This window comes from Protopterus annectens, chromosome 1.part0 (assembly GCF_019279795.1).
Source record: "Protopterus annectens isolate FY-2018-M chromosome 1.part0, PAN1.0, whole genome shotgun sequence".
Taxonomy (NCBI): Eukaryota; Metazoa; Chordata; order Ceratodontiformes; family Protopteridae; genus Protopterus; species Protopterus annectens.
Genome location: NC_056725.1, coordinates 120,426,162 through 120,454,059, shown reverse-complemented (window position 1 = coordinate 120,454,059; position 27,898 = coordinate 120,426,162). Strand labels below are relative to the sequence as shown.

General features: G+C 38.9%; 1 protein-coding gene across 1 annotated transcript in view; it reads right to left on the bottom strand.

The window, feature by feature from the left end:
• The window catches only part of CCDC170 (coiled-coil domain containing 170), a 724,401-nt gene that overhangs the window by 599,707 nt on the left and 96,796 nt on the right, over nt 1–27,898 (bottom strand). The window contains exon 2 of the mRNA XM_044088859.1: nt 19,259–19,387. Coding sequence (XP_043944794.1) covers nt 19,259–19,387 — 129 coding nt within the window. The remainder of the gene's footprint in view (nt 1–19,258; nt 19,388–27,898) is intronic.

Genomic DNA, 27,898 nt, shown 5'->3' with positions numbered 1-27,898 from the left:
TAGATAGAAAAAAAGTTTTAATACAACATATTATCTAATTTCAACAATTAATGAAAATATTAAGCTTGGAACATGCAGCCATTGTCTTCCAAACTTTACACAACAATAGAAGTGTCTTGCTAAACAATACTGTGATCGATCTTATCTCTTCCTTTATTAAAATTTCTTGCCACATGGAATATCATTTCACTATCTCTTCATCTTTCTAAAAGCTACTCTGCTTTAATTGATTTAATTACTACAGGTCTAACTATCAATTGGGCTATAATCAGATAGACAAGACTGTTTTTTTAAACAGTTTACCAAGGCCTTCATGATTCCAAAATCAGTATCTGCTGCATGTAAATTTTAAATGCAGAATTCATCCAGACTTATCTTTGTAACAAATACTGGCAAGAATGTGAATCATCAAGTGACAGTCATGAAATTTATCACTGAATTTCTCTTAACATTAAATATATCTCCCTTGAATTTTATTATTTTATTATGATGATAATGTCTATATCATACATGCCAAAAGGACTCTTTAGAATAAGGTTTACATCAATAATTGTAATACTGGCAATCTCCCCAGTCCAGATAATTTACATACATTTAGGAATTGCCCAAACACTGACAAAATATAGGTGCCAGCATAAAAAAAATAAATAAATAAAAATAAAGATCCGGGTCCGATTCATGGCTCTAGAACCTTTAACATGGCAATCTGTCATCATGCCTCAGTTCAATAATACTGAACTAACAGTTGGTCTACTAAAAATGAATAAGCACAAGAATATCTGCATCATTGTCCTATATATCTCACCTGGTAACAACATCTCTTCCCGCAAAGATATTCTCTTATGGGCCTCAGCTGAAATTAACCATGAAACTTACATTCTAGGCGACGTAAATATTGACTGGAATAAAATCAATAGTCCCTCTCCCTATCCATTAACCTCTATAACTTTACTCAAGTAATCCTCTCCTTCACCTGACCCAACAAAACAAATCCCCCCAGGATCCATTATAGTCTGGATCCTAGTCACCCATCCAAATAAAATAACCTACTCTGCCACCATTCCCGACACCATTAGCGACCACCTCCCAGCTTTCATTCATCGTTCAACTAGCTCTACCCCACATCAGCATCATTACATTCTCACTCGCAACCTTAGCAGCTTCAACCCCACAACTTTCTCAAATATTCTCAAACAAATGAATTGGCAAATTCTAAATACCCTTCCTCTCGACAAAGCTATAAGACCACTTCAACTCTGTCTTCCTAGATACTCTAAACTCCCTAGCCCCACTAAGAAACAAAAGGATAAAAACTAATACTGCTCCTTGGCTATCCAAAGAAACAAAACAAATTATGCATCAAAGGGACAAATCCTGAAAGCTTTAACAAAACAATAAACTGCCCAAAACCCTGCTCCAATACACACAACTCCATAACCTTGCAAAACAATGAATCACTAAGGACAAAAAATCCTGCTAAGTTAAGCTCCAGTCCAATAATAATAAAAACCCTAAACAATTCTGGAAATCCATAAACTCACTTCTCAATCCAGGCTCAAAGAATAACCCCTGTCCTGACCCAAGTATATCTGACCTTGAATTAGGCTCCCAATTTAACTCATTTTTTATAGAAACTATTTCTGACCTGACCAAGACTTTTCCCAACAATAATCCACCTGTCCTTCATTCTTTACCATCTAAGCCCCCTAATAACCTTCCCCTTATGTTTGAGCTCAAACCTGTCTCTGCTCATTTTATAAGAAGACTTCTATCCAAACTTAAACCTTGCTCCAATGCTCCTGATAATATTCCCTCCTACTTCTTAAAATGCGCTGCTGACAGTATAGCACTCCCAATCAGCATCATTATCAACAGATCTATAAAGGAATCATATTTACCCAAACTCTGGCATTCAGCCTATATTCTTCCTTTCACAAAGGCGGCAAAAACACCAATATCTCAAACTTCCACCCCATTGCTCTGCTCTCACCAATCTCCAAAATCCTAGAAAAATGATTCCACCTCCAACTTATGCCTTTCCTGACCCAAAACCAACTCCTTACACATACCCAGCATGGCTTCCGCCCAGGTCATAGCACTATAACTGCACTACTCTCCTTCTTAGAAGCTGTCAATCAAGCCTGAGATTCAGGACACTTAGTATCCACGGTTCTCCTCGACCTATCTAAAGCATTTGATACTGTTTCCCATAAACACATTTTCTATCATCTTTCAAACCTACATCTCTCACCACATACTTTATCCTGGTTCTCTAGTTACCTGTCAAATAGATCTCAGGCAGTAAAATGCAAGAACACCACCTCTACCTTCGTACCTACCCCAATCGGCGTACCACAAGGGTCCATCCTCGGGCCTATGCTTTTTAACATCTTTATCAATAACTTTCACACTGACATTCCTGATGCCAAAGTTATTCAATATGCAGATGACTCAACTTTAGTCTGCTCTGCCTCAAACCTCCCTGAACTGCTGACTAAAGCCCAAACTGCTTTTTTCAACTACTGAGAACTGGATGCACCAAAACCATCTCTCACTAAATGCAAACAAATCAAAAATTCTACTATTCCCTCCTTCTAAGACTTTCTCTTATGACAAAAATGCATTCAAAGTCCTTAGCCAATCCAACTCACCTATAGAGGTGGTCCCTTTCGCAAAACTTCTTGGCATTACTATTGACGAATACCTCAAGTTTGATATCCATATTCCACAAAATATAAAGAAAACCCACCAAAAGCTAGGTATGCTTTACAGGAACAATCTCTTTCTCTCCAACTCTACTAGACATACTTTGGCTACTACTTACCTTCTCCCATCCTTATTATATGGAGCCCCTCTTCTAACTAACCTGACCTCTACCATCACCTCTAAATTAGAAAACTGCTATAATAAGATCTCTAAATTTGCCACCAGATCCAAAAATTCCACCCATCACTGCCTTACCCTTCAATCTCTGAACTGGCTAGAACTCACAAATTACCTAGATTACTCCAACTTACCACAGCACACAGACTTGTATTTCACCCAAATAAATGTCCGGCTCTAACAAACATCCTTCCCCCCTACACCCCTAATAGACCTTTCAGATATGAACACTAAAACTTAATTACTATCCACAAACCTAAATGACCTGCTGACCAACTTCCCCTCTCTTTCTCACTAGGCAAGAAAAGGAATTCTCTCCCTTCCACACTAAGGACAATATCAAACTCAGAAAACTTCAAAACCAAGCTTTTCACATACCTGTCCTCTAAATTGAAATGCACCTGCTTTCACCCTACCTAATTCTATTTAAATAAATGCCCCGAGGAGGTTTTTCTCCTGGGTTCCTAACCTCTCTATAACTCCCAAAACTATTTCCTAGCGTGGACTCAAGCTCTCTGCAACTCCAATAGCTACTCAATACACAATTTCAACTTTGTAAATATTGTAAATAGAATCTTAAATGAGTGCATGTAAAGTGTTTCCATACTTACTTTAAATGAGTGTATGTAAAGTGTTTTCAACACTTCAAATGTAAGAATGTATGTTCAAATGAATCTGCACAGTACAACCATTAGATATGTCAAAATGAACTTTGTTGAGCATGCTTGATATTGAATGTACATATTTGTAAACTGTACTATATGCTGTACCTTTTATACTTTTGTATCCTTACTGTATTATGGAGCCTTTCTCCCCGGGCTTCCACTGAAAACGGGCACATTTGGGGCCAGTGGACTTCCCCAGTAATCAAACTTGAAATAAATAAATAAATAACTAAACGCATTTAAAACCAAAAATATTAAACCCATTCAATCGAGTACTTATCTTGTCTGCAGTGATATTGTTCTATATAACTAAGAAATGGGTGGTACTTGCAATCAGTTTGTTGGTCTGAATTTACCAGTCTAATAACTGAACACCATAAAGCCTTCAGAGCATCCTGTCCTTTAAATTCCAAATCTCATACACCATTAGAGGAATGGAATATATTACACATGCTACTTTGTTATTCTTTCTGTCGCCTTCTTGGTTATCACCACCTATCTTTTACAACCGTTTTCTCTTCATATAGAAACATCAGGTACCTCTATGAGAGAGTTTCGTACATTAATTCTTTATTTCTTATTGGTGTGTTTTGATACTGTATGTATAAAATGTGCAAATATTGTATATAGTTGGATGTTATTCAGTGTTTTATTTCTTTTATTAATTTTTTTCTAACTAATGTATTTTCCCATTATTCTAAACCTTATTGGAAAAAGTTTCAATAAAATGTTGAAAACTGACAGATTTTTATTCATTCAACAAGTGGGTTCGGATCTGATCCTCTGATCTGACTCTGTTGCTTTTACATCTCTTGGATACTAAAAACTCTCACGCTCCTTCCTTACCCATAATGCCCTAGTGCCACTCCAGACCTCAGATCTCATTTTCTGCTTTTGTGTACTGCAGTAGTCGCTGTTAGCTGTCAAGCTTTTTTGTTAGTTTGTGAGCAAAAGTAGATAAAGATATCTAGCTTTTCTTGTTGTATTCTATATATATTCTTCTTGTACTCTTTCTACACTTTTTAGTGTAAGTTAATATTACCATTGTTTGTATTTACACTTGCAGTAGCTTCTTCAGCTGAAGGTACCTCAAGGGCACAGGGTTCAGGCATTTCCATTAGAAGACATGCCTAGATAAGCCTGTGTGATTTTGCTGATTCCTTCAAGTCCTCCTTTGTCAGTGCTCCCTTTGACTGAAGTTCTTTGTTTGGCTCCAATGTTTGACGCACTGTCCAGGTGTGAGCAAGATGGTAAGACCCTGTTTGCAGTGGACACACGTTTTTCAACTCCTCAAAGAACCTTCTCTAGGAATCAGCAAGGTGGCCAAATAATGTGGTTCAGAAAGTCCCATGGTCCTCTCCATGACCCACATGGAGATTGTTCCCCCAGGGGCAGAGGGGGGAACTCTAACAGAAGACACCACTCGTGCTGCAGAGAATCCCACAGAATCAAAGATCTAGGGGCACTTTTTTGTCTGACAGATCCTACCAGCGCTGCTGAAAGGAGGCCCGACTGTCCACCTCTGGAGGCAGTTGGGGATTGTCTGCCCCTGCACCAGAGAGCCTGGCTAGAGATTACAAAAGATACATAGGTGCAGAGGATTATTTCCAGAGGTTATGCAATACCATTCATCCCCTTAACAATAAACAAAATTCCCAATGTTCCACCTAGTCAGAGGAAAAAAAGGATCAAAGAAAGAAAAAAGCTGTTAGAAAAAAGTGTCATCCAGGAGGGCCCCCAAGACCTGAAAGAATCCAGAACCTACTAAAGCTTATTTTTAGTGCTGAAAAAACAGGGGACTGGAGACCAATTTTGGATCTCAGCATTCTGAACAAATCAGTTAAGCACATGAAGTTGTGGATAGTTACAGTTCAGTTCATTTTGCCTTTCCTACACCAGGATGAATAGATGTGATCAAAAGATCTTCAAGATGCATACTATCACATAAAAATGAACAGATGTTCCAGAAGTTAACCATACTTCTGACAGGGAACCAGTCATTACCAATTTGGAGCTCTGCCCTTTGGTCTTACCACAGCCTACAGGGTATTCACTTGAAACTGCAGAGATTCTGGGTATTTATTTACTTGGACAACTGGCTCATAACCACTCTGACCAGGCATCTGCTTAATAAAAGTATGAGATTATATATATCAACTGTGCTCTCTCCTGGGAATTACCATCAATCACAAGAAATCCCAGCTAGAGCCATCTCAAGTATTAGAGCTAATAGGAGCCTTGTTCAATATATCAGCATTCCTTCCCTTATCAAGGATACAGACTGTTCAATTTCAAGTCATAAAGATAATCCAGAATTCTTCACTATCAGTTCAATTGATTCTCCAAATTTTAAGGTCAGTGTCTGCTGTGATAGTTCTGGTTCCATTAGGAAGATACCATATGATAATTCTTCAATGGGCCTTAGCAGCTCAGTGGTCTGTTCTGCAATATCCTTTGTCCACCCAGATCAGAATAACTCAGGCATGCAAAAGTTATCTCTTGTGGTGGATTCACTCAGATCAGATATTACAAGAACAGCCCTTCATTCATCCTTTGTCCAAGGACATAGTGACTATGGACACTTCCCAAAATGGGTGGGGGGGCATTTCTTGGGATAGACAGTCCAAGGCACATGGTCCCCTGAAGTGGTCAACATGCATATCAGTGTCTTAGAAATGAGTGCAGGTCCCCTAGCATTGCAGGCCTTCCAAAACTCTCTTCCTTGAGGGACTGTTGGATTCAGACAGACAATATGTCAGTGGTCTAGTACATCGACAAACAAAGAACCAGATTTTACCCCTTGTGTCAAAAAGCTGTGTGTGTAGCAGTGGGTGATTTCATCCAATCAATTTTTGATAGCAATGCATATTCTAGGGAACTCCAACATGACAGGAGACAAGTTGAGCAAGTCCATTTTAGTGCCTCATGAGTGGTCTCTCTAAATGATTGTTGCAGAAAAGATATTTCACCAGTGGGGCCAACCTTGTGCCATCCTCTTTGCATCTCTCCTCAACAAGTGCAGCAGGTTCTTTGCCCTGATCCCCCTGGAGGAATCACAGAGATATGCTGTCATCCACAATTCAATCCACAGTCTCCTCTATGCTTACCCCCATCCCCTCTAATCCCCAAGTTTCTCCAGAAAGTATCTTGATTGAAGAGCAAAGTCATCCTCGTTGCCCCATATTGGCCTCATTAGATTTGGTTCCCCTTTCTTTGACCACATTTTATTCACCCCCATGGATTCTGGATCCAGTTCCAGACTCCCTGTTTCACCAGCAGTCAAGATTCACATGGACATTTTAGGTCTAATGTTGACCTAATGGTTTCTCCACTTCCATTGATAGCTATACAACCCAGGCTTTCCTCCCCTGCCCATTACATTCTTTTGTCTTCTCAGAAAGCTTCCACCAGGAAGATTTACAGAAGTAAATGGAAATGATTTGTTTTTCGGACACAACAGAAAGACATTGACCTTTTTTCAGCACCAGTACCTGAAGTTCTTGAGTTTTGGGCTACAATTTTTAATGAAGGGGCTAGCTCCTGAACTATTAAAGTACAACTAGCTGCCATTTCTAATTTTCATATAGATGAGGAAAACTATCTTTTTAGCAGCCATAACCTCTGCTAGAGTAGTCTCAGAACTTCAAGCCTCATCTTCTAAGCCTCCTTATTTAATTTTTCATAAAGATAGGGTATCATTATGAACCAACCCATCCATACTTCCTTCCTAAGGTGGTATCAGAATCCAACATCAATCTTTCAGTTTACTTGCCAAGTTTCTTGAACAAAGGAGACTACATGTTACACTTATTGGACATTCACAAACAGTTATGTTTCTATTTGCATAGAGTAGGACAATTCAGAAAATCAGATCAATTATTTATCCCGTTTTTGGAATCAGAATTTGGCAAGTCAGTTACCAAAGTAACTTTAGCCAAGTGGCTAACTGATTGCATTTCCTTTGTCTACAACAAATTGGGTTTATCTTTGCCAAAACCTTTGAGAGCTCATTCAGCCACATCCATGGCAACTTCAGTATTTTTATCCAGATCTTCCATGGATGATACTTGTGCTGCTGCAACTTGGGCTAATCCTCATAGCGTTATTACCCATTATGAGTTGGATCTGTTTTTTAGGGAAAGAGTAGCCTTTGGCTCAATGGCGCTGAGAAATATCCTTCCTTAGAGTCCACTTAGGATTCAAGTAGCTGGGGACTCTATCCCACTTGTTGAGGAACAAATGAAAATTGACAATGTCAGATAAAAAAGATAATGTACTCATAAAAACAAAAAAGGCGAAAGACTAAAAAGTAGTGCTGTTTATTATTAATATGTTTAGCGCTTTCGTCAGTTGCCAGCTTCTGACTTCTTCACAGCCAACTCCAAATCTATCAAGCAACTTGCTTTGTATATGCATACATATGGCCAAGACCACATGACTGACTTAATTAAAATCAATTAAATACAACAATGAATTTGTTAAAGGGGAATACCATACTACGACACACCATACTAAACCTATTTAATAATACCCTAACTAAATTACACACTATAAAAAATACTTATGCATAAAAATATGAAATATGTTTTATTTGCTGATTTTTAAAAACTTTTGTAACCCATTGATATATTGCCTATAAAAATGAATCAAAAAATAAGTTAACGATATTGATGCAGAGTGAAAAATGCTAACTTAATGATGAGAATAAGATGAACAATATTAATATTAATTGTGCAACCTTCTAAAAAAACCCTGGACATAAATAAATAATAATAATCGATCTTTAAATATTAAGCAAAACTATACCATCCAAGTAGGGTTGCCACCTTCCTTCACGGCTAAAACCGGAGCAAAGCCACGCCCCTCGCATCACCAGTAACCCCGCCCACCCCAACCCCCTCTCCCGCCAACATACCTCCTATTTTGTGATGTCACGACAGCATCACTCAACGGGAACGCCCTCTTTTTTCATTCCCGCCCCCTGCTTTTGGCTGATTTACTATGCTTTTCTGTAAAAAAAGCATAGTAAATCAGCCGATTTACAAACTCCGATAGTCTGTTTCCTTTTTGAAACAGAATACCGGAGTTTGTACAGTGTTTTCCGAACTACCGGAGAATCAGTTTGATTTCCTGATAGTCCGGAAAAAAAACGGAGGGGTGGCAAGCTTACATCCAAGGAGCTATAAGAAAAAATCAGCTTTCAATCTCAAGACACTAGAAATGGAAGCCACCTCATTATTCTCTGGATACTTTGTGGCATTACATTTGAATTGCTGCCTTAACTCTTTGTATTCTAGGTAGAGGTCAACAGGTCCCTCCAGGTCCTAAGTCAACCTGGTCAATAGCAATAAATTTGAAGTTGCGGGTAGGATTATTCAAGATGTGTTTTGCCAAGGCATTAGTCTCATTAAGTCTCAAAATGTCATACACATGTTGATAAATCCTTTTCCTAAACCTGTTAATGTTTATTCCAATATAGAAATAATCACACCCTTGACATTTGGCCACATAAACCAGGGCTCTGCTATGACAATCAAATCTGTGAACTAATTTGATTGTTCCATACATTTTGGTAAAAATTTTGGTACTGTTCTAGATGCATCTGCATTGTGAACAATGGCCACATTTTTTCATGACCCCTTCATTACAACTTTGTGGGCTTTTCTCAATATATTTCTTAAAACAGGCATCCTTTCTATACACAACCACTGGTTTACCCTACCTTCTTTAGGTAATCTTGTTCTATTTTAAAAATGGCCCAATTCCTGCAAATAATGTTCTTAATACCCTGAAAGTATAAATTAAAGTGCAAAACCAAGGCATTACTTTAAACAATAGTATTCATTCCCAGGCCATTATCATGAGTGCAAGTATACACTTCCCCCTTATCAACAAACCCAGTAATAGAAAAAAAAATACTCACTTTGTCTTTTATGATTTACTTCATCAAAAATTGGATGAAGGAATTCCTTAGGGTACCCCCTCCTGATAAAAATATTTTTTAGAGTATCACTTTCAGCATAAAATGAATCATCATCATTGATCATATGGGCAAGACAAACACATTGGCCTTTCACCAGGGATCTACTTTGATGTAAGGGATGACAACTCTGAAAATGAAGTAAGGAATTGGAATGTGTGGGTTTCCTATACAAAATGGAGAGTTTTTTTTGGATCTATCTTTAATGAGAGAAATATCCAAATGATGTACCCTTTCCTAATTGGTTTCCATGGTAAACTTAAACTCAGTACTGGAATTCAAATATTCAGAAAATCAGTCCAACTGGCCCCTAGTCCCATTCCAAAAAAATTATAATGTCATCCAGGTATCGCCCATAGAAAGACCAGTATTTTGAGAATTCTGATGTAAAGACAGTACTAATTTCCCATTGTAAAAAAACAATATTGGCAAAGACAGAAGCAGCCCCCATCGCAACACCCCTCCTCTGTCTAAAAAACTGATTTTTAAAGGTAATAAAATTATTTTCAAGTATTATTGAATATTAAAATTTGAGTATTATATCCATGTGGGGCCTAAACATCAAAATTATATTGTGCTCTAACCCAGAATTAGCACAAAGAAAATCATAAAACATCTCTAAACCATCGTGGGGGGGGATGACTGTAAAAAGATCCTGTACATCAATGGTAACAAAAATTAAATCCTCAGAATAAAATTTATTCGGCACTTTGGACAAAAAATCCCAAGAATCTTTCAGTAGATGTTTAAATTTCCAAAAAACACAGCACTGAAAGTCTGATGAAATGTTTTTTAATGTGAAAGCGCTCATTGTTTTTAATCTGGATCAATTAAATTGCTAGTGTGCTCGAATATCTGCTGTGGTGTTGCTCCTTTGTGTGTTTTTTGGAAATTTCGCTTTGCTTCTAAGGGGCACCTTATCCAGGACTGTTGTGTTTTTTGTTCAGATGTTTAAATTTTACAAGGATCCCTTTAAGGTGAAAGTCAATAAATTTAGCCGGGGGAAGGTTTTTGAGGCCTTGGCATCCATGATGGGTCATAAAGGAGGGTCCACTATATTTTTGTGGATCTTGGGGATGCCAAAAATAGTTGTGATTCTGTACTCAAATACTGAAGTTCACGCACGCTAATCTGACTGTCTAAAACCAAATCATTCAACATAACATCAATCCGCCTATAGGCAATTCATTCAATGAAACTTCATCATAAATATCAGAAAAAAGAAGTAATAACATTTTAGAAATATAATCATTACTATCCATAACAACAAGTCCCCCTCCTTTATCGGGTTTCAGTTTCGTAGAATGCTTTTCTTTCCACTACGGACACATGATGATCTAAGTTTAGGTTGCTATCAACCTGTGTTCCTAAGTCTTACTCCACTGAATTTGAGTTTTTGAGCTTAGAGAGGAGTGTTATCTATGTCATAATTTGTAGGGGTGGCTGCTTTGCAAAAGGAGATAATGAGGCATTGTGTTTTAATCCATGAGTTTGGCAGCAGTTTTGTTTGCGTCAACCCTTTTTGAAGTAAGTTAACATCATTTGGGGACTCTGTGATTACACCTGATTTGCAGTCATCTGCAAGCTTGGTAAACCACGGAACATCCACCTTGGCCTGGACTTGGGAGAAGTGGATTCCAGACAGTGGGGGAGGGGCCAAGTGCAGATCCCTGCGGTGCCCCAGTGGTGACTGGTCTGTTGGTGGAGATGGACTCTAAATTTGATAGTGTGCATTTTGTCAGAGAGCCACTTTGCTACCCATCTGGTAATGTATAGGTTGATCCCCAGCTGGGAGAGTTCAGCAGTAAACCCTGTACCTTGTTTTTGTGAAGTAAACACCTTAACCATTATACCAGTCCCACCCTCCTGCCCATGAAACTAGCATGTATGCCACTTCATCTTCTGGACTGCAGTAATCATCACTAGTTAATAATTTTGATGACACACAGAAATGTATGATGAAGGAGCTACTAAACTGATATGCAATATCAACCAAGGAGAACACATTAAATCAGTTACTGACATCTCATATGTCAATTTTTCCGGCACATGCATTACGTCATTACTTTCAAAGCAGCTTGAAATACTGACAGGTAATACAGTCCTAACCGATGTCTACTATAAAAAGAGTGTTTCTGAATAAGTCTATATTTAAATGAGTGATTGCACTTGTCCTTATGACCTTTACCAAAAACTGTACAGGTAATAGTTGCCAGTTGGCCATCAATGTGGAGCTATGACAAGACAAAAAACAAATCCAGGAATGAATGAATGAATTTAGCATAAAAAAGTTCTTTACCTAATACTAAGCACCGGCTTCATTCCAGCTGAATGGAGGACAGCCACTGTCACCCCTCTACACAAAGGTTGGAGCATCCACTGACCCAGGCAGTTATAGGCCCATCAGCCTAACTAGCCTGATCTGCAAGGCCATGGAACGCTTTATCATGGACCTTATAAACAAGGACATTGGCAACCTCCAAAAGCTTGACCCCACACAGTTTGGTTTTGTCAAAGGGAGATCATGCCTGTTAAACTTGATCAACCTCTTTGAAACAGTCACCAAAGTCATGAACGAGGGGAAGACGGTGCACACCACCTACCCTGAGCTAGCCAAAGCCTTTGACACTATTTCCCACTCGGGCATAAGAGACAAACTCTACCAGCTGAGCATCGACCCATATGTTGCCAGATGGGTAGCTAACTGGCTCACTGATAGAACCCACTCAGTCAAGGTTGGGGAAGCCACCTCTAGTAGTAGACCTGTAGTGAGTGGTGTACCCCTGGGATTAGTCTTGGGGTCTCCACTGTTTGGGATATGCTTTTCTGAGCTGCAAGCCAAAACCAGTGGTCTGTGGCTGGCCAGGTTTGTAGATGACTGCAAGCTGGGCACTGTATTAAATTTCCATAATGATGTCAACATCCTCCAAGAGGGCCTTACCTAAACTAATGACTGGTACCAGAATCATGGCCTCAAACTGGATGCCAAGAAATGTATCATTATCCCCTTTGGGGAAAATATCATCCCCACTAATTATCATATTAAAAACAATATACAAAGCATGCAATCAGTCATGAGGGACTTGGGCACCCAGGTTGATTGCAACTTGACTTGTGACTGCCACATTGCCTCCGTTGTACAAAAGGATTTCTACATGGCTCACCTCATAAATAAGGGTATTTCATCCAGGAACAAGGAGGTTATAACATCTCTGCACTCCTCCCTTAACAGACCCATTATCGAGTACAATGTCCCATTTAGCATGTACCTTGCCAAACACATGCAACAGTTGGAAAGACCACAGCGGTGCCTGACCAGGAAAATCCAGTGTCTCAAACACCTATCTTATACAGATAGGCTAAAAGCCCTGTCCTTCTACTCAGCCTCATACAGCCTGCTCAGAGGTGACCTGTGTCTGGCATACAAGGCCATTTCTGACCCAGCCTTGATGGAGTTGCTGTACATCTGTAAGACAAACTCCACTCTCCCAACCAGCATGCAAGGCTTTAACGTAGCCTGCAACATTAATAGAACTTGTTGGCAGGATAGATTTGTGTCCCAAAGACTCCCCCATCTGTAGAATAGACTCCCGCTCCATGTCAAACAGAGTACCTCTCTAGCCCTCTTTAAGAGGAACCTGGACAACTGTATGGGATGGGAAACAGAAAATATACCCCTGGGATCCCACCTCTGTCCCTGCTGGACAGGGGAAACAGGTGCTGACTTTGACGAAACATGGGCAAAATTCTTGGCAAGGCTTATAAGGTCCTCTGGGCCAGTAGCCTAGCATCATCCTATGAAGCTATGAACCTATGTGCTTCTCACTCTGTGAGACTACTCTCTTTAAAGTACTAAGAAAATGGTCCTGAAGCAAGCAACTGCCTCATCCAAGGGATGCTTGAAAATAAATGAGCTATGTAATGTTTGACTTAAAATGATTGGGTAGATTGTAAGTGCTGTAAAATGTTTGCAACTGGTAGTGTGTCAGTATGGTTTGTGATCTAAAATGCTTGCAGCTAGGATTGTGGTGATGTGGATTGTTTCCATTTATATAAATGTATGATTGCTTTTGTCATAAATGATGGTTTAATAAAAATGTTTCTTGTTTAAAAAGGAGGGAGGGTGGAATTCAATAATTTATAGGTTCATAGGTTTATAGGTCTTTACTAGGCTAACAACCACAAGGGCCTTGATAAGTGTAAACATGGGCCTGGGATATGAACCATTTACAGGTTACCTCTTTGCATCAGAGACATAGTTGCCAAACCAGGGATGAATTTCCAGTTTCACATCCAATTTTCCAAGTTGCACTTGAATTGGATTAGGGAGGAACTCTGATTCACATGGATGGGGAGCCTGTTCCATAGACAAGGTAGTCTCTGGGATATTTACCTATCGCTCCAGCAGGTCCTACATATATCACAGGTAAGGTTTAAGTCTTTAGAAGTGGTAATTCTGGTACTGTTTGTTTTGTGGATATGCAAGAGCTCCATCAGAGTGAGGTCTGACAATGCCCTGTTTGCCAGGCATAGATCTCCCCTCAAAAGCCTGTAGGAGACAGATGGATAGGGCCTTGAGGTGGTCTACATAGGACATATTACTTATGCCCTGTATTCTTTTAGTGAGGAACCTCTGTGGACGTTCAAGTTGTTGGATATGCCTTGTTAGGTACATACCAAATGGGGCATTGTACTCAGTGATAGGTCTGATGAATGCCGAATACAATGGAGCAATGACTTCTTGGACTAAGATCCCATACCTTTGTTTATAAGTTGCGCAACAGAGAATGATTTCCTCACCACTGTAGACATGTGATGATCAAAAGCTAGATTACTATCTATGTGTGTCCCTAAGTCCCTGACTACTGGGTCATCTCTGTGGGGTATGTTGTCAATATGATAGCTACCAGGGATGGATGACTTCCCAAAGGATACTATTATGCATTTCTTGGCATATAGTTTTAGTCTATGACTCTGACACCAGTTGTTTGTCTGTGTCATTCCCTCCTGGAGAACATTTGTGTCAGTGTGAGATTCAATAACAGCTCCTAATTTGCAATCATCTGCAAATTTAGTCAGCCAGACTCCACTGATGTTGGCCTTGATTTCTGAGAAGTAAATGCCAAAAAGGAGCAGTCCAAGGACTGATTTCTGAGGGACTCCACTTGTAGAGGTGGACTCCCCAATTCTAACTTCCTGGGTCCTGTTTGTGAGCCAGTTGACTATCCACTGGGTGACATATGGGTTTGTACCTAACCTCTTGAGTTTGTCAACAATGCCCGAGTGGGGTATTGTGTCAAATGCCTTGGCCAGGTCAAGGCAGGTAGTGTGAATGATTTTGCCCTCATCCATTGCTTTTGTGACTTTCTCAAAGAAGTCCACCAGATTGAGTAGGCATGATCTGCCCTTGACAAAGCCAAACTTGGTTGGGTCCAGTGTCTGGAGGTTTACTATATTTCTATTGATCATCTCCATGATAATTCTTTCATGCCTTTACATATAAAACTAGTAATACTTATGGGTCTGTAGATGGCCCACCTTTGTGCAGGGGGATGACTGTTGCCTTTCTCCATTCATGAGGAACAAAGCATGTTTGGAGGCTACAATTAAATAGTAATTCTAGAGGCCCCTATAGGTCATAGGACAGTTAAATAGTAATTCCAGAGGTCCTGATAGGTCATATTTCATTCTATTTAGAAGGCATCTTGGGATATTGTCTGGGCCCACTAATGCAGTGTTCTTGGTGGCAGAGACAGCATTAAGGAACTGTTCCCTAGTGATACTAGTGTGAGTTATATTAGATGATATTTCCTGAGGGAAGGTTGAGGGGAGAGAGGAGTAAAGTTGGAGCTGAATTTATCAGCCAGGAGGTTTGCTATATCTTCTGGCTCAGTATAGGTGGCTCCATTTATAATGAGCTCTACACACAACTGTGTACTGCCTTTGAGGTTGCAAACATAGCTAAAGAATGCTTTGTGGTAATCCTTGGCCTGGGAGGCCAAACTTAGCTCAAATTTGGCTTTGGTAGACTTTATTTGTCCACCGAGTTGTTTGTTTAGTTTAATGAGGTTCATAGGTTCATATGTGTGCACTAGGCTAATGGCTCTGGAGCATTTACAAGCCCAGCCCATAGGATTACCTTGGCATCGTGCCACCTGACTTAGTTCCTAGTGCCTCTGTCGAGTAGAGCCACTGGAGTGATCCCCAAGGTGAATTTTCTATTTCCCAGTCCACTCATCAAGATTTCTCTTGAAGAGGGCCAGTGAGGTGCTCTGCTTGACATGTATGGGGAAGTCTATTCCACAACATGGGCAATCTCTGGGTTATGAACCTGTCCCTCAAGCTTGTTCTGTTGATTGTGGTAATGATGTTGAGGTCTCTGGAGTGTGTAGTGCAGAGGGATTGGGATATCTTTAGATGTAGCATTTCTAATAGCGCTTGGTCAGACATGGCTTTGTAAGTCATGCAGGGATCGCCTCTAAGTAGGCGATATGAGACAGAGAATAGTAGGAGTTTTTTGAGTCTGTCCATATAGGACAAGTGTTTAAGGTGTAGGATCTTCTTTGTGAGGTACTTTTGTGGCCTCTCCAGTTGTTGCAGGTGTCTAGTGAGGTACATGCCAAATGGGGCATTGCACTCGATGACTGGCCTAATGAGAGAAGAGTAGAGGGAGAAAATGACCTCTTTCTTCCTGGATGCAAAATCCTTAGTAATGAGATGTGCCACATAGAAGGACTTTCTGACCACAGTGGTAATGTGCTGGTCAAAAGAGAGGTTGCTATCAACCTGTGTTCCTAGATCTCTTATAATGCCTTCAGTGTTCACTGGACTACCATCGATGTGGTAATTCAAGGGAACCGGGTTTTTCCCAAGGGGGATGACGACACATTTTTTTGGCATTGAGCTTAAGGCCATGGTTCTGACACCAGTTGTTGGTCCCATTGAGGCTTTTCTGTAGGATGTCAGCATCGCTTGGGGAATTAATAATAGCTCACAACTTGCAATTGTCTGCTAACTTTGTCAACCCGAGTCCCTTAATGTTGGCCTGGACTTCAAAGAAGTAGATACCAAACAGGAGAGGACCCAGGACCGAACCCTGTGGGACTCCACTTGTGACTGGTCAACAGTCTGACTTGGAGTCAGCTACTTTCACACTGTGGGTTCTATCTGTGAGCCAGTTTGTAACCAACCTAGTGATATAAGGGTTGATGCCTAGCTTAGTGAGATTTTTTATGATTCCTGAGTGGGAAATGGTATCAAAGGCCTTGGCCAGATCAAGGCAGGCTGTGTGAATCACCTTGCCTTCATCCACAGCTCTGGTGGCTGACTCAAAGAAGTCAACAAGTTGAGCAGGCATGATCTACCCTTCGTACAGTGTATCGGTGTATGATTCGGCGGTCATGCGACTATTCCCCATTTGCATGGATGGCGTGAGGTTAGCCACCTCTGTTTTTCATGGTGGTTACCTTTGTGGGGGAGGGGGGGTTGGGAGGGATGTGGATTTCCTAGGTGATTAGTTTGTGGTCGGATCTAACCAGGGAGGAGTTGACTACTGGTGTAGAGCAACAGTTGTCCATGTTAGTAATGACCAGGTCAAGGATGTTGCTACCTCTAGTGGGTGTAAGAACAAGCTGGCCCATGGCATTAGAATTAATGAATTAGCGAAAGCATTGGGCAAGTGTATTGGTACATGAGTAGTTTTCCCAGTTAATGGAGGGGTAGCTGAAGTCGCTCAGTATGAGAGTGTTAGGTTGGACCCTAATATTCTCCAGGGTGCTTAGGAACGTGGAGTGTGAATCTTGGGAAATGGTTGGGGCTCTATAGCAGGCTACGACCTAAATTGATGTCTTACCCAATATTAGCTGCACCTAAAGTATCTCAGATGCATTATGTTGAGCTACCAGTCTGGAGGTGTGCTCATCCTTTATGAATATAGAAACACCACCACCTTTGGAGCTTTGTTCCAAGTTCTGGGGCCAAAAAGTGTGGAATGAGTTATAGCCTGGTAGTGCAGGGGTGCTTTCTGCTGCCTTGAACCAGGTCTCTGTTACAGCACAAATGTCGATGTTCTACATTTCAAAGAGAGTGCTTTTATCCTGCTGGGTGTTGCACCTTGTAATTTTTGTCATGATTTTCTTCCTCCTGTTATACAGCCGATTGACTGTGTGATTCCACCAGGGGGCTTGTTTTTTGAGTTAGTTCTACACTTCTTCCTGGTGGATGCAGCTGCCTCTGTACAGCTATTAATATGCTTGTACAGGGTTTCTATCAACAGTTCTTCATAGGCAGAAGTGTTCTCTGGGTTTACAGGGGCTTGTAATTTTGCCAGGTTCCCACTTAATATTAGGAGGTTAGCCTTAGAACAGTTCCTGAATATTCTCAGTTTAGCTGGGGGTCCAGGTTTTATTTTTACTTCAAATGAGACCATTCTGTGGTCTGCCCTTACTACGGAAGACATTACACTAGGGAGTGTGCAGGACTCTCCCATATTAGTGAGGACCAGATCCAGTATGGTTGCACCACTGGTTGGTGTATTGACTATCTGGTCCAGGAAGTTTGTGTTTACAAAATCCAGGAATCTCTATGCATGTATGTTTGATGTTGTATAGGATTCATAGTTAATAGCAAGGTAATTAAAGTCACCCATGAATATGGTATTGGGTTGGATGGTTAGTGTTTAAATACATGGTATGGGTTTCCTGGGTTATAGAGGGAGACCTACGGCTTGCAAGGAAGAGGTGTTGGATTTTACCTATGGTGATTTGAACATGGAGCAGCTCAAGTGCATCATCCTGTCTGACCAGCCTTGAAGTATATTTATTTTTGATGCAAATAGAGACACCTCCACCTTTAGTCCCTGCATGTGAAGTACCTGGCCTAAATGTGTAGATGGCATTATAAGCCTGCACTGTTGGTGTGATGTCTGCGCCTTTAAACCACGTCTCAGGGACTGCCCAGACATCAGCATTTTCTAGGGTAATGAGAGCTTCCAGGGAGTGGAGTTTTTTGTTTAGGCTCCTGTATTGTTCCTTAGGTTATATGATATATAGCAATATATGTAAAGCATAATGTTTGTTAATTTTAACTTATTAATACAGTTTCAATACTTTTATATAAATATACATGTGCCTGTGTCACAACTGATAATTCAATAAAGGTGTTTAAAAAAAAGAAAATAAGTGACTAGTCAGTGGATTTCAGGCAGAGTTAATACCAGTAAGATGAATATGTTCATATTCCTGGAAAAACAGTACCTCTGTTCATTGCTGATTCCTGAATGGCTGTACACCATACATGTTGATAGTTGTTACTGATGGCATGAGACATAACACCACACATTGCAGACTTTTCAAGATTGCTTGCATGAATACAATCAAGTATATTCTCGTGACCCAAGACTTTGTCAGTTCTAGTCATAAGTAAGATGATGTGGGTGACTCCCACTGAGTTGAAGCACCAATTGACTAAAGATATCACAATTTATGGTCTAGCTCATGATAAAAAATATCTTCTGTGAGTGTCTTGCTTTGTTCTTCATACAGACATGCATTTTCACTACTGCATTTTAGCTGAATTCAGGCCTTGCTAATAACAGCTCCTTTCTATCTTTTTATTTGCTACGGTACATGAAGGACATGCCATAAAAGAAGGAGATTTCTTCTGTTCTAGCTGATTTTTAGGGACTTGTTTGCCATTATCATACTTGTTCTGCGGTTGCTGGATGACTTACCTCAGCCTGAATACACTGATGCTTCACTTGCAGTGCTGCCAGTTCACTTCGGGCAGTTTCAGCAGCAGCACGATAATGGTTCAGCTGTTCCCGTGTTACAGGAATCACCAAGACAGGATCATAGGCTCCCTGTAATAAACAGATACCTGCAAGTTAAGGACAAGTACTCAAACTAAAAAGCAAAAATAGTAACAAAAGTTAAGTAAAATATTTATGTATTTATTTTACAGGAACTAAGTGACACCAACATGTTTATTTATTTACTTTCTCTTTTACTTATTTATTAACATTGATAAAATGAATTTGCATTCTGTAAAATGTTCTACTTATTTCTCTGAATATAATTATTTTTTATTTAAATCTCAGTACATAAAGTAATTCCCCTAACTCGTATTCTAAACATTTTTAATTAAAGTTAATGTAATGTTCTATTTGTGGAAATATTTTGAGTTTCACTTCAAACTACCTTTGTGCAATAACACCTGCCAATGTATTCATTAAAGTCCCTAGTGTTAGAAAGGCCCTTCCAGAGCAATGTGTCCACCTGAGATTCAGAAACATGTTAGCCTTGATGAGGTAAAACCTCATTCTTGACTAATATGCATGTTTCTTGAACCGTTGTTACTGCTGCAACGTGCATATTTTGGCTGCAACGTGCATATTTTGGCTGATCTGCACATCGCAGTAGTAACCTACTGCTTGTGTAAGCAGTGAAATCCTTCCTCCAGTTACTCTTATACACATGTACACAAACATGTACGCACATGCACATACAAAAACAAAATGCAGTCTCTGTACTTGTCCCGACCCTTGGATGGTTCCCCCCACCCCTGTAATACTTTACTGCCATTACTGCATCTGTGTATTAGGACCTGGGTCTAGTGTATCCCTCTACCCTCAATCCCCTTTATACTGTTGGTGCTGTTATGACACCTTAATGAATCATCCCTGGTGGTCTAGTGGTCCCCCCTACCCTCATCACTCTTATGAGGTGTGTGCCATTACAGCACTTATCCCTGGTGTCCAGTGGTTCCCTCCACTCTCCAATCCCTGTACTATCACTGGTGTCATTATGACACTTTACAGTGTGTCCACTGGTGCTCCCAATCTCCATTATGCTGGTCTGTGCATTGTGGCACTTTTTTTTTTGTTGTTGTCACATGGATCCCCCAACCATTGCATCCCCATTGTAACATCGATGCCATCATGGCACTTAAAGAATTCCCTGGTGTTTAGTGTAACCCCTCCCAGCCCCCAATTCCAGTAGTAATGTTGGTGCCAGTAAAGCACTTTGAACCTTTCTCTCTGGTGTTTTGTGGTTTAACCACCCTCCCCAATCCCCATAGTAACATCAGTGCCAGTATGGCACTGTATCCTGCACCCCCTGGTGATGTAGTAATGTCTGTGCTGGTACAGGACTTTAAAGATGAGTCCCTAGTGTCTAGTGTATTCCCCCACCCCCCAACCCCGGTCCTCATTTCAATGTTGATACCATTATGGCACCTTAAAATTAAGCCCTGGTGTCTAGTGGTCCCCTCCAGCAACACATTCTTGTTCAGAGTTTGAACATGGACTTTTGGCATGTTCAGTACTGCAGCATGGTGGGCATGGTGGTGACTGAGTGCTTTCTTGACCATGCAGCACTGTGTAAGGGTGCTTGCTGAATAGCATAAAGGTACTGAAACATACACATGGCTTTGTACACATAGCAGTACCTTTATGTATCCAGCCCCTAATCTTCACAAACTGGAAAAAAATCCAAGCATATTTAATTTTCTGGATAAGATGACAAATAAAAACTTCAGTTTGCCAGCCAGTCCCTTCCTGCGTATGTGACTTTGTGATCAACACTCCATTCTTTGATGCTTTGTGAAATGATAGCAGTACAGCTGTCAGAATATGTATCATTCAGGACTCTGAAGCTGACTTTTCTTGTAATTAATGTAAGTGCTGTCCTTCTTGAAATGGCTTAATTTACAAGTCCAGCTTTCTCCTTAATGCCTGCCATTGTACTTTTCAGCAGCGCTGTCACAGTTAAAAGTGAAGCTTAACAGACCATGGCAGTTCCATGTCTGTAAGCAGCTGGCATGATGAAAAAACACCATCAACACATTTGAAAAGCTACCGTGGATGTTATGACAGAATTATCATACAATTTTGGTCAATAAACAAAATATGTTACAAAAGGCCCAAGGCATCCAGGTTCACTTAGGTTTCAAGAGATGAAAAGCAACAGAAAAGGGGGGTCTCAATGGCCAGACGTCTGCTGTCTTTTTTCATGGGAAGACTGAGAATTGTTATACTACTTGGCTATCTCCTTGTACAGACCAAGTGTGTATCGCTAGGTGGATCTACCAGATGAGATGGTATATATGGAATTCAAGAATACATTCCAACACTTGATATCATAGCATTCTATGAAAACCAGGGTAAGGCATAACTTATAAAATGCACCCCCTCACACCCACAGCCATATAACCACACACATGCACACAGACACATAGAGAGGGAGTGTTATGGCTCCAGTCTCTGCTAAAGATATGCGGTGCACTGCATAGACATCCTGTGTGACAAAAACTTACAAATGAATGCAGAGGGTATTAAAAATGTATCCTTGTTTTGCCTAAATCACAAAACCTGATCACCGACCTGCATGGGTAACAAAACTACATCATTGTCTTATGTAAATTAATGGTAAGTGGCATTACAATATATAGCATTACTAATATAAACAAAAGCATATAGATATCCCAAGTATTAAAAAGACAGTAATCAGACTCCACCTCCAAAAAATGCACATATAGCAACTAGTAAAAATAAACCAAAACAAACTAAACATAAACCCCACTACCACCACAAGTAAACATTACTCAAAAGTACTATAAATCACTAATGTTACATAATCCTGGCAAAGAAATGAAAATAACACATATTTAAATTCAATAATCTACAAAAATAAAAAACTAATTACAGTATGTATATACAATAAAATACAAAACGTAAAATGTACATATAAAACTTAAAATATACACACGTTAAAAAAGCAGCAGTGCTGATCCCACAAAATGACAAATGAAGCCGAGGAAACAATTAAGAATACATAAGACAAGCAAAATCAGGAAAGATCTGCATACACTATTAAAGTTCCGAAAAACAATTATAACTCAACACAAACCTCACTCACACCATAAAACAAAAAGCAGCAAGCGAAAGCATAAATTAAAGAAACTGAACCAAATAAAACACAGTACATTGGTCATTAAATAATATAAATATATAGACACCCCAAACAAAGCACATGACACTAGAGTGTAAAGAATGAAAATAAACAAACTTCCTCATATTGCAAGATAACCACATATCAGACTTCTTCTAGAAACAACTGCCAGCATTCTCATTGTAAACATCTCACAACATCTTCCATAATGATGCCCAATGTTGCTGTCTTTTGACTAATACTACACACATTCCTCTGCTGAAATATGCAGCCCAGCCCTCAGTGCCCCAGGTAATGACTCCTTCCAACCATCACTTTTACAGAGCAGAAAAAATACCTAGCACTCCACAATAGCAGCTGCAAACACACTACACTAAACAACAAAGCTCATTATATTAACTGATATTCTAATATGCAGATATAAGTGAACCAGGGCATACAACAATAAAACAAATCTAAAATAAATTGTATGTGTATTACATCCTACCAAATGCCTAAATATCATTAGCATCATGCAACATTAAAACAAATGCACCTTATATATCTCTAATTCAACCCACATTCACAATCAATACTCATAAAGCCACGCCAATCACACTATCTTATAACACTGAGACAATTTCACAAAAGCAGCCAGTCAAAAAGAAAAAAAAATGCCCTAAAATGAAAGCCTGATGACTATTAGCAAACAGCCTACTCATAAAAACGATTAGTGATGAGATATGATATCACCCTACATTATTACTACAGAAAAATCTAAAGTTTAAAATAAAAAATAATAATACTAAAACAATGACTTAGCTTACAAAGCTCAGGCATAGTTTTCACCTGCCTTATCAATCAAAATCGTCTTGCCCACTGGCTGTGAGCAAAGACATGCCTGTTCAAATGAATGACATAATTTATGATTTAAAGGCAGTTTAGCTAGCATTTATTTGCCACACACCACAGGAGGACAGGAAGGGTAAACAGAGCAATTTTTATTATTATTTGGAAGTAATTGCTGCTGCTTTTCACTCAGTGGATCTACTAATCAAGTGCCATTTGTTTAATGGCAGAAAGAACATTTTACATGCATCAGAACATATCACTAGGCAGTGTAAGATCACTGTTTGTAAATAACTGCTGTGCACTTTAATGAAAAGATTTTCCTTTCCCCACTGTTATGAAGCTGTGATTTTGGTCTATATAAGTTCAGCCCCTTATATGGGGATACAGGGGGGGTTTACCCCAGTAAAAGCACTTATTCTATTCTTATTAGGTAAGTTGTAAGGCTAGTGTATTCTCAGTCAGTTGTGATTAAGTAATATCTTTATGAATGAATGTGTCTGTCATGTGGGGCAGGGCAGCATTTTTGTGTATCTGAATCAGTCATGTAAAACATACAGAAACTATTTGAAATCCTCCCAGACAACATGGACTCAGTTTATGGAGTAGCATAAAGCTGTAAAAACCAATCCTAGCAGATAGTGTTACACGTTCCTAGCAATCTTATCGGCTAAGATGGGTTGATGCACCTTCATGGCAGTCAGCACACCCACCCACGTCTGCCAGCAGAAAAGGTAATATTTGCTTTCTGTATGTAGACATTAAAATAAGTTCTTGGGGTGTGGTCAAGATGGTTAGCAGTTAAAAGCACTGTTTTTTTAGCTCTGCTTCATTTTAGCATCTGTGACGGGATTGTTACTAAAAAATTCAAATAGAATGTTTCAAAACTTGATGGATTTATAGTTGAACATCTGCTGAAAGATTTACTACAAAAAATAACAAGTTTGAAACTCTTTTAATTGCTTTTTACCTGTCAAGAAAACTAGGAAGAACTAATTTGTCTCAGAATTAGCCACTCTAAGCCCAATGTACAGGACAGTGATATGAAAAAAAGACATACAGGCTATACTATGTAACATCAGTGAGTTAGCTGAAAAGATAGATAAATTAGAAAGCAACATGGACAACTTCAAAGAGGAATGTAAAAAACAAGTTGAATTGCTGAGTGAATCTCTTAAACAACAATCATCACAAATCACTAGTATAGAAGAGTCAATGTCTGATTTTGATGGAAGATTACTTGAAAGTGAGACTAGCACTGAATTTCTTCTGAAACAAAACAACTTGTTCCGGGATAAAATAGAAGACTTAGAGAACAGATCTAGAAGGAATAACATTAGGATTTACAGGATTCCTGAAAAAGAAGAGGAAGACAGTATGATTCAGCTCATTAATACCTGGCTGCCTAAAACTTTGAACCTGCCTGAAGCTTTTCCCTTTGACATTGAAATGTCATATAGAACACTTTCTAACTCATCTTAAAAAACAAACAAACAAAAAAAAACACCTTCACCAAGGTCAGTGATCATAAGATTTTTTTCAAGTCAGGATTTAGTCTTAAAAGCTGCATGAACTAATTATCCAGTTAAAATTAAAGGAAATACTATAAAATTTGAGAACGACTATCCTACATTAGTGATGCCCAGAGAAAAGCATGTGTGCCACTTGTTAAAAGCTTAAAGAAAAACAATATTAAAGCACAAATCTTGTTTCCAGCAAAAATAAGGATTCACCTTCCTGAAGGAAAGAAGATTTTTAACACATTGGACAATGCAATGGACTTTATACAAAAAAATAAAATCCTATAAAAAAAAACAGAAGAAATGGACTGGACTCTATCAACTTCTTTGAAGGGAAATACAACAAGAGAAGGTTTGTTAATAAAGACAAACAGTAAAAAAAACTGAAGGACAAATGAAAATCAATATATTTCATGATTATGAATTCTTATTAATTTAAATAAGTTCTTGAATATTTACAACAGGTGCTGCATATTACTATTTACAAGGTAAAGCATGCATCTCTTTCTTTTCCTACTTCAAATAGTTACTAGTTCCCTTTTTAAAATGTTAGAATGTGATTCTTTTAGCTATATGTGAAATTAAAGCCACTTATTTTCATTTAGAGTTTAAAAGTTTAAACTATTCATCTTATTAAAACTTAATCATTATTGTGATAAAACTTATTTTAGGTCTCACACTTTCTGATATCTTGGCATAGTTGGATAATGTACTATTAAATATAATACATGATGCAGCAAATGATAGTAAAGAAACATGTTAAGTTACATTTTGGGTTCTTAGAATGCTCCAGTAGTGTGCTACTGATAGCATACTTGACATGCAATAGCATCCAAGAAAGACGTGCTATGTTATAAGCAAAGTATACATATATAAAAATTATTACTGGAATTATATCAAATAATTAGAGTAACACTCAGACTTCTACAAGTTAAACCTGGATCATACATAACTGTCATTCCTTTAATGCAAGTTTATATGGTATGCCTACTTTAGAAATGACAGTCTGCTTTATATTAAACATCCCATACAAATAGTGCTTACTGAATAACTAAATGTTATATTTTTAAATGCAATAGCTTTTAGTAGTTATACTTTGAAAAGTTTTTTATGTTTTTTTAGTGGTTTGGAAGGGTTTGGGGGATTAATGTATAAAGTAAAGGTGGCTTGGATTCACTTGTGAATCTTTTTTGTGTGACTTATAGTTGATAAACTGTACATTTGCAAGTCCTTGTCAAGAGGACTAGCTTGAAACAGCTTAATTAGAATCATGAGCACTTTTGTGATGCTGCAGGAGTTCTAAAATTCTAAGCACTGTCCAGGTTACTACTCCCTGTCTAAAAGCAAATAATCATAATACTTTAAGTAACATGCTAAGATGTGAATGAATACAAGTTAAATAATAAGCAAAAGACAGAGAATTGCATTCTAAACCACTGTCAGTTATTAGATAGTTCCGAATGCTTGCAGTATACCAAAAGGATTGTTTATATATTAGCCTACAGAATGACACTTCTGATAACAAATTATGATTATGTTTCTCTGTTAGTCTATTTTTAATGATAACAAAACTTAATATCTCAGAAAAATTTATTATGGAAAGTTTGAATCTTGGAAGGAAATTCTTTTCAGATATTTGTCCAGATACTATTAGACATAAGATTTAAGGAAAAAATAGGACTGATTCTAACAGTAGTACTTGATTAAAGAGTATCAAATATATAAGGGTAAATATGAATATTCTATTATATGACACTCTATACTAGGATTATAACTACAACATAAAACCTAGGAATATAGTAACAGCAAGAAGTTCTCTGGTTCGATTCTCGTCTGGAGCGCCTACAGTGTGGAGTCTGTATGTCCTCCCCGCGGTCAAGTGACATTTAAAAGACATGCAGGTAGGTGCGTGAATGGTCATGCCTTCTCTGAAGGTTGGGCATCGGGCTGGTACCTCAGCACCATAAAAATCCAATGCCAATCATTAGGGGACTGGAGTTCCACTGTGGCGACCCCTAACCAGGAAAAGCCAAAAGACATTAGTTTAGTTCTATAAGACATAGTATACAATCAGAAATAGAAAGAGATCAGAATAAATAAATATGAATATAGTTGAAGAATATAAATATGTTTACAAGGGTGGTAGGTTGACATAGTGGTTAAGGTGTTCACCTTATAGGCACAAGGTACAAGTCTTGAGTCTCACATGAGGTAATTGGCTGAGCTTAGAATGGTCCACAAGGACAGTTAGCCTGGCACTAATTTATGAACTTATGATCCTATGTACAGCTTTATGCATAGCAAATAAAATAGAAAAATATATAAAACCTCATATCAATTCCTCTGAATTTCTCCCACCTCAATACAATATCTATAGGTCTGATAGGACACTTAAAAAAGGCAGTGGGGTGGCTATCTTGTACTCTGTTTCACTGAAGCTAACACCTACAGACATTACCCTGTCTAGTTTATCTCCTGCTGAACTACTGTTCCTAGACTGCCACATCAATAACTATAGGAAGTTTGCTATTGCCTCTATCTATATCTCCCCAGGTAAAAACATCCCTATCCTTGAACATATACACTCCTGGATAAACAACTCCATCCCCTATGAAACCATTATTCTTGGAGATGTTAATATAGATAGGACCTCCCTTATTGGTGACTCACACCAACATTTCATAAACCTGTATGGATTCTCACAACTGATCACTACCCCACCCACTACAATAAAACACTACTGGTTCCACAATTGACTGGCTCTTGACCAACTCTCCAAACAACTATTGTAACCCTTCTGCCTTCCCTGACTCTATTAGTGACCATTCTCCCATCTCTATCTTAAGGCACTCTCCTCATCTCTCTAAGCCCCATCTCTACAGAGATTGTAGGAAACTGACTAACTTTTCCCTTGAAACCTTTAACTATAGACTCTCTGCCATCAATGGATCTTCCCTAAAAACTCTCCCACTCAATGATGCTGTTACTAAATTCAACCACATTTTCCTTGATGTCCTAAACTCCCTTGCCCTAACTCATAAAATCATAATCAAATCTAATTTCACACCCTGGCCC